Raw genomic sequence first — 7,308 nt, 5'->3', positions numbered from 1 at the left:
TTGAAAAAAGGGATACGATTCAAAACTCAGCATGTAAAAGAAGATTCTACATTTTTTTTTTCTTTTTTGGGCAAAAGGATGGAAAGTCATTCTGTCATCACACACAAAAGCACAGCAGCAGATTAATATAATAAACCATCAGTCTGAACCTATCTAGTCGCTGCATACACAACACTGGGCTCCACTTCTCTTCTTCTGCCTTTTTGACAGAAATTCACTGCTGCGTAGTTCAGCTCATCAGAGCCCTGATTCTGGAAAAAAAAAAGAATATTTAACAGTCACTTATCTCACCAAGTTATGAAGTCGACCAGATCAATATCACTTTATGACCTTAAAAGTTTGTTATAATGATGTTTTTCACATTTTAACAACATATTTTCATGAAGAAAATTTTGAGGAAGTTACTGAATGTACATCAGATACATAAAAGACTATGACAGTCACTACTAATCCTCTTATATAAAATAAGATTGACATAATCTTGGTTAATCTGAATGATAAAAATGAAATGTAATACTTTAAAGAGTTCTTATGTGCTCTTTGAACATGTGTTCAAACTACAGAATCAGAGATAATAGTTGACATGTTTAAAGTTTTTTATGATTAGTTGCACATCAAATATTTTGGGAAACAAACAGGTCCAGGTAGAAAACACAGAAACACAAGTGGAATTTGAAACAATCTAATGAATAAATGCTGCATGTTTCATCACAGCAGCTTTTCTAAATGTGTCTGTATCAGAAGTTTAACATTCTCATCCTTTGTGAGTGACAAACTTCCTATTTTCTACATGTTATCTACAGTTACAGACTTTACTGGTTCAGCATCAAGAGCTTGTTGTGTGTTTTTTCTGCATAAGTTGTTTCCATGACAGCTGAATTAAAGGACCAGTCTGGAGTATTCAGTGATATCAAGCAATAAAATAACAGATTGGAACAAACTCATCTGCCAAGTGTGTAGGAGAAACTATGGTGTCTGTGAAACTTGTGAAAAACACTAAAGACTGTATACAGAGCCAGTGTTCAGTTTGTCTGTTCTGGGCTACTGTAGGAACATGATGGTACAACATGGCGGCCTCCGTGGAAGATGACCTGCGGTCTATGTAGATAAGCACGACTCTGTCTTATTTTCAACTGATTAAACATTAATAAAAATGTTTACATGAATATTATATTCCATTTTGCCAGTAGATCCTCAGAAATGTTACACAGTTAACCTTGAAGTAAAGTTTTGAAATCACTTGAATTTTAATGTGGTGTTTTCAAAGTTTTAAAAGGACTTGGATTTTACATAAAGCACTTGAAAGTGTTTAAAATTGTAACTGCATTAATTTAATTAATTATTCATTTAAATTCATTCTTTAGATGAAGAAATAAAATAAGTCATATATTGCTTCCGCCAGGCTGTAAAGGAGCTAATAGGGTTACAACTAATTATTATTTTCATATCAATTCAAAAATTCAATTCAATTCAAAGCATCTTGAGCAGTAAAATGCTTCCTGTCAGTAACTAGCAACTCTACCTGTCAGGCAAATATAGTGGAGCAAAAAGTTGAGTAGAACTGTGGAGTAATATGATATGGATGTAATTCGAAGCTTAAGTACAGTATTTGTCTTAAGGTTTGTGTTATCAGATCTCTTTCATACTTATTAAAGTACTTTTTACTTTTTACTGCCACTGGTCAGAGGTGTAAAGATACAGATACAGATATATATCTGATACACACAGAGCTGTTTGTCACCACAGAGTAAAGTGCAACGATGGACATGTGTGTGTCTCACATGTTTATATTCATACATACAACAACCAAACTGTTTTATAAATATATTGTATTTTTAATTCAAGCATGTAGCACATTGACATCAGTTAAAATCTCCAGTCTCCACAGTGATGTTTGACAAAAACAGTTTTCACTGCTTGATTTCAGACTTTCTCTTCACAGAGTTTTGATCTAACAGGCCTCATAGTTTTCTCCTCAGTTGTGTTCAGATCACACTGTGCTGCCTCTTCCTGTCAAACAGCTGATCTGTACCACACTCACTCCTCCACTGCTGCACACCTCCATCTATCTGTGGTCTGTCTGGACAGTCAAAGTCAGATCAAACTAGCAAGACACAGAGTGAGAGAGAGACATGAGAGTACAAATAAAACAAAGTTCACGTGTTTAGTCATGTGACTGACACTTTTTTCAATAAGAAAATGTTAACTCCTCCCAGCCAAACACAAAAGGACACAGCAGCAGATGAATATGATGAAGCATCAGTTCCTCTCTGAACCACTCTGAGTCTATCTGCTGGCAGTATAAAGAACACGAGTCTCCACTTCTCTCTCTGATTCAGGCCTCCTGCTTCTTAGTGTTGTTGGAAACAAACTCAGGTCTGCATCCTTCAGCTCATCAGAGTCCAGATTCTGTAAAGAGCACACAGTTACACACGTCACATTAGTCGAGCAGGAAGGTCATTCGCTTTTTTGCAATCCTCAAGACATCTGGTAAACAAATTATGACGTTCCCAAGTCATCACATTGTTCCAGGGGTCTGTTTGGTGGCCATCTTTGATTTCTAAGAAAAACTGAAAATTATAGCTTTTGAACTAGACATCAGACAAAGGACACCAGTTTTCTATGTAATGTATATTAACAAGTTTGGTGTATTGACAGTTAAGACAAAGGCCTTTAATGTGCAAAATATGTTTACATATATACCAAATTATACAAACTATGTAAACTTAATGAGGTAAAACTGAAAGTCATCAGTGAAAAATGATAAAATATGAATCTATTTTCTTTGTATGTTTTGTAGAATTAGGTAGACATGTCGCTAATCATACCAAGGTGAAAGAAAAACAAGAGAGATAATGTTAAAACATGTAACATTAAATAATAAAACTTGATTCACCTCAGTCTGACGTGGATTCTTTTCTTCACTGGCAGCTGAATGACAGAGACAATATGTTTCATTAGACACTCATTACTGGCAATCACTTTCTCTAAACTTAGCTGTCATTAAATTTTTGCTAAAAGCTATTTTCCACCATCATACTGACACATTTATGCAGAATGTATATAAACCATCAACCAAAAATGAGACAAAGTACTCCTGAAGTACCTGACTGAAGTTTCCAGACTGTAACAACCAGACCAATCATGAGCGTTCCAGACAGAACGCCCAGGATCACACTCATCAGCTTTGTTATTCTGTCAGACCCATCTAAATAAAGACCATTAAATTAGATTTAATTCTTTTATAGAAACTTGAGACCTGGATAAAATTAAAATGGACCAAACTGAATTTAGTGTAACAGTTTCACATTCAAACATTTGATCATCTGCACAATGAAAGAAATCTTGATGAGAATCTTACCTGTACTCTTGTTGTCCACGTCATCATGTGGCTCATCACTGCCTTTTAAAGACATTGAGATAAAATTAGTCCTGATTTTATTTCAACAGATTTGCATCACAATCACATTTGGTCTACGTTTATAGACGGTTTGTTGTCTGTGTTGTTCTCAGAGAAACATGAAAATTCAGTGTAAACATAAATGCAGAATACAAAACAAAAGATAGACAAGAGTTTAGAATGATCTTACCTTCAACTTTTAAATGAATCACCCTGTGAACTGGACCTCCAGCTGCATTAGATTCACAGAAATACAGTCCAGAGTCAGATAAATCAACTTGTTTGATTTTCAGAGAGACAGTGGAGATGTTGGAGCTCATTTCAAACTTTCCATTTTGAAATTCATTGGAGTAGGTAACAAGACCATTACGGTCCATAAGAGAGATACGACTTGTGTTGGTTTTGTCGACCAGTCTGAACCAGAATATCACAGTCTGATAGTTGCCAGTCTTGTTACACAGCAGAGTGACGTTTTGTCCAGGTTGGACCTCCACAGTCTGAGACTCAGAAAGTGACACAGAGATCCAGCCTGAAACACACAGCAGAGAAAAAAAAAAAGATTTAGTCATAACTCAACAAAAGAAAAATGAACAATAAGTTTAAAATAAGTGAATAGTTTCAGTTCTGGTGGTTTGGAGTCACCAAAGTTCTAAATGTAGTTGAGATGAATTCAGTGTCAGTACTCACTGAAGCTGCAGAGACTTAAAGCTGTTATCAAGGTAAAGTTCTTCATGCTGCGTGTGTCTGTAGCTCTGCAACGTCCACAACTGAACTGAGCTCCAGTGAGGCTGCGTTCAACGTAAAGAGGTGGGCTGTTCCTCATTCGTATCTCTTGTTGATCAAACTGGCCACATAAATGGTTTGAGGAAAAAAAAAAAGTGTTGATGCAGAATGTTAACTCAGTCTCTCTCTCTCTGTGTTATTTGACAATACTCTTACAACAGAAGTCAATATTCAAACATCAGATGATCTGTACAGTGAAAGACATCATCATGTGGCTCATTGTTCCCTTTGAAAGAAAATGAAAGTATCAGTCTTTTGCATCATAATGACATTTTGTCAGTGTTTAAATAGACATTTTGTTTCCTGTGCTGTTAGAAGACAACTGACCCTTTCAACATGCTTTGGTCTCCTCAACAGACACCTCACCTCCCCAATATCACTGATTCTCAGTAGATATATAGCAGTAATGTTGGGCTCAACAATGCCACCCTGGTAATTTCACCCAGAGAATTACTTCTGCAACACAAGGCACAGAGGTTCATTTACTCAAAAGGCATGAGACCTGGTTTTAAAATACACTTTTTTAAAAAAAATTAAAAAATCATTCTTTCTTTAAAAAAAACAAAACAAAACAAAAAACACTAATTAAATATTCACACAGAAAGGGGGATGGGGGAAAAACTAATTAGAGCTGAGGCCTAGTGGATAGGTGAAAACTAGGGCGGGGGGGATACACCAGAAAAAAGGTTAATCAACTTAAATCACCAGGCACACACACACACTCAGGGACAATGCAGACAGGACGGGAGGATGCCACCACCAAATCACCAGCACCGGCAACTGGAAAGGGGGGAAAATAAAACAAATTAGCGGGGTTGCAACAAAACAAAACAACAGAAAACCAATGAATCAGAATCTAACAAAAATTAAAATTAATGGGCAGGTCACAAAATTAAACTTCACAAAATACTCATACAGCCAATAACTGCCCAATTAGAACAACTTAAACACATGTAAACCAAAAAAAAACAAAACAAAAAACAAAGCTAAAGAAAAGAAAACCGAACCCAAACAATTACTGAATTACTGAATTACCTATAGAAAATCTCTCAAATTAACCAAATTAACAAATGAATTATACAAGCAGACAAAATCGGGGTCATCCCAAACAGAAATATACAAATAAATTCAGACAGATAACCCAAAAATAACAGAATGTAACCCACACTTACACACACTCATTCAGTCTATGTAAAAGGGACCAAAGCCCGGTTAAAAATTGTGCCCTGGCCAAACATCCGTCATACACAGGACGTGGAGACAGAGCAGCAAAGCGTCTATTTTGTGGAAGCATAGCTGTGAAACGTCTTGAAGACCGCAGTGTGACGCAAAGCAGCGGCAAAGACAAAACAGCAGTGGCCCCAATATGCTGGTTACAGTAACACCTAACCAAGAAAAATACTATTAGCATTGCTACATACACTAAAAATGATGCGGTGCACGCTATGATACACATACATACCCTGTTAACAGCAACGGACACAGCCAAACAAATGTAGTAGCACATACAGGGGGCACAGAGTCGCACACAAGCAGTCACCCTACAACACAACAATAATGCCTTAAGCACACAAACAAAACACTACAACCAGCGAGGTGAAGCAGCGTGCAGCCATACCTGTTGGGCCAAACAACCTCTGACCCGGAAGTGACGCGCCGGCGATGATGTTTGTGCAAACGAAGAACTGGTGGGAAGACTGCCACTTTTGTACTGGCCCACTTCATCGATGGCCACCAGCGGTGCTCATTACAAGCAGTGGCAAATTACATAGAGAATAGACAAGTCTATGCTGCTACACTGACATTGAGTAACATCTGGTAAAGTGGAAACTGTTTTCGTAGCCTGTGAGATTTTTTAAGGCCTCCCACATGTCTTTGGTGTTGATGGTGTTGAGGTTTCTCTCCAGTCACTGTTCATACCTCCTCTCTGCTTCCTTGATACCAGCTTTCAGTGTTGCTCTGGTGGTGCAGTTAGCTTCCCTGTCTCCTGACTCAAAGACAGGTCCTTTGACTCTGGATAGAGCTGTCACCTCAACATTCACCCAGACTTTCTGGCTGGTGAATGATAACACTCACTCACTGATTTCATCTTAGACATCCAACATGAATAACATTTGCTATCAAGTGCTATAAAGCATTTTTGTGTGTGGTTATGATGCAGAGAACTGCAGGCTGAACCTTTTCTGGTTCAGACCTCATTAATCACACAGATACAGAAAGCTCACTGATACAGACAGTGCTGTTTGTTAGCACAGTGGGTGTCAAATATTTTTAGCATTGATGATACTTCTAATAACTTAAAATGCATTGTGGATTTGATTCACATATTTACACACAGACATGTTTCATTATCAGTCACAGAAATATTCACACAGATGGACTTTATGTTTTATCAAAATGACCCTTTGATCTAACAGGCCTCAATGATTTTCACCTCAGCTGTGTTCAGATCACTCTGTGCAGCCTCTTCCTGTTAAACAAGTGATATGAAACTCAGTCACTCCTCCACTGCTGCTGACGTCCATCTAACCCTCATTATAAGACAACATGTAGAGTGGATGGCTTCATATGAGGTTTTAAAAGTGTCACGCTGCTTCAGACTTTTTTTTACAAGCTGGATGGATGAGTGTGAGTCTGTCAGAGGTGTAAAAATACAGATACAGATATATATCTGATACACACAGAGCTGTTTGTCACCACAGAGCAAAATGCAACGATGGACATGTGTGTGTCACATGTTTATATTCATACATACAACAACCAAACTGTTTTATAAATATATTGTGTTTTTAATTCAAGCATGTAGCACATTGACATCAGTTAAAATCTCCAGTCTCCACAGTGATGTTTGACAAAAACAGTTTTCACTGCTTGATTTCAGACTTTCTCTTCACAGAGTTTTGATCTAACAGGCCTCATAGTTTTCTCCTCAGTTGTGTTCAGATCACACTGTGCTGCCTCTTCCTGTCAAACAGCTGATCTGTACCACACTCACTCCTCCACTGCTGCACACCTCCATCTATCTGTGGTCTGTCTGGACAGTCAAAGTCAGATCAAACTAGCAAGACACAGAGTGAGAGAGAGACATGAGAGTACAAATAAAACAAAGCTCACACGTTTAGTCA

The 7,308-nt window shown here is 37.6% G+C and overlaps 1 protein-coding gene across 2 annotated transcripts; it reads right to left on the bottom strand.

The window, feature by feature from the left end:
- Positions 1-4,183, bottom strand: LOC146306162 (uncharacterized). 2 transcript variants are annotated; one of them, XM_084712222.1, is made up of 6 exons: positions 4,088-4,183; positions 3,591-3,929; positions 3,362-3,403; positions 3,107-3,208; positions 2,897-2,931; positions 1-251 (listed from the first exon to the last, which is right to left on the bottom strand). In XM_084712222.1, exons 1-6 carry the CDS (start codon positions 4,131-4,133, stop codon positions 150-152), a joined length of 666 nt encoding a protein of 221 aa, XP_084568348.1. In that variant the 5' UTR covers positions 4,134-4,183; the 3' UTR covers positions 1-149. The 2 variants fall into 2 exon arrangements, with proteins under 2 accessions (XP_084568348.1, XP_084568347.1); XM_084712221.1 differs by lacking the exon at positions 1-251 and adding an exon at positions 1,850-2,409.
- Positions 4,184-7,308: the final 3,125 nt, after the last annotated feature.

The sequence above is a fragment of the Lutjanus erythropterus genome, chromosome 23, assembly GCF_056507025.1.
Source record: "Lutjanus erythropterus isolate fLutEry1 chromosome 23, fLutEry1.hap2, whole genome shotgun sequence".
In the NCBI taxonomy this organism is placed as follows: domain Eukaryota; kingdom Metazoa; phylum Chordata; class Actinopteri; order Lutjaniformes; family Lutjanidae; genus Lutjanus; species Lutjanus erythropterus.
This window is presented reverse-complemented; position numbering and strand designations above follow the sequence as displayed.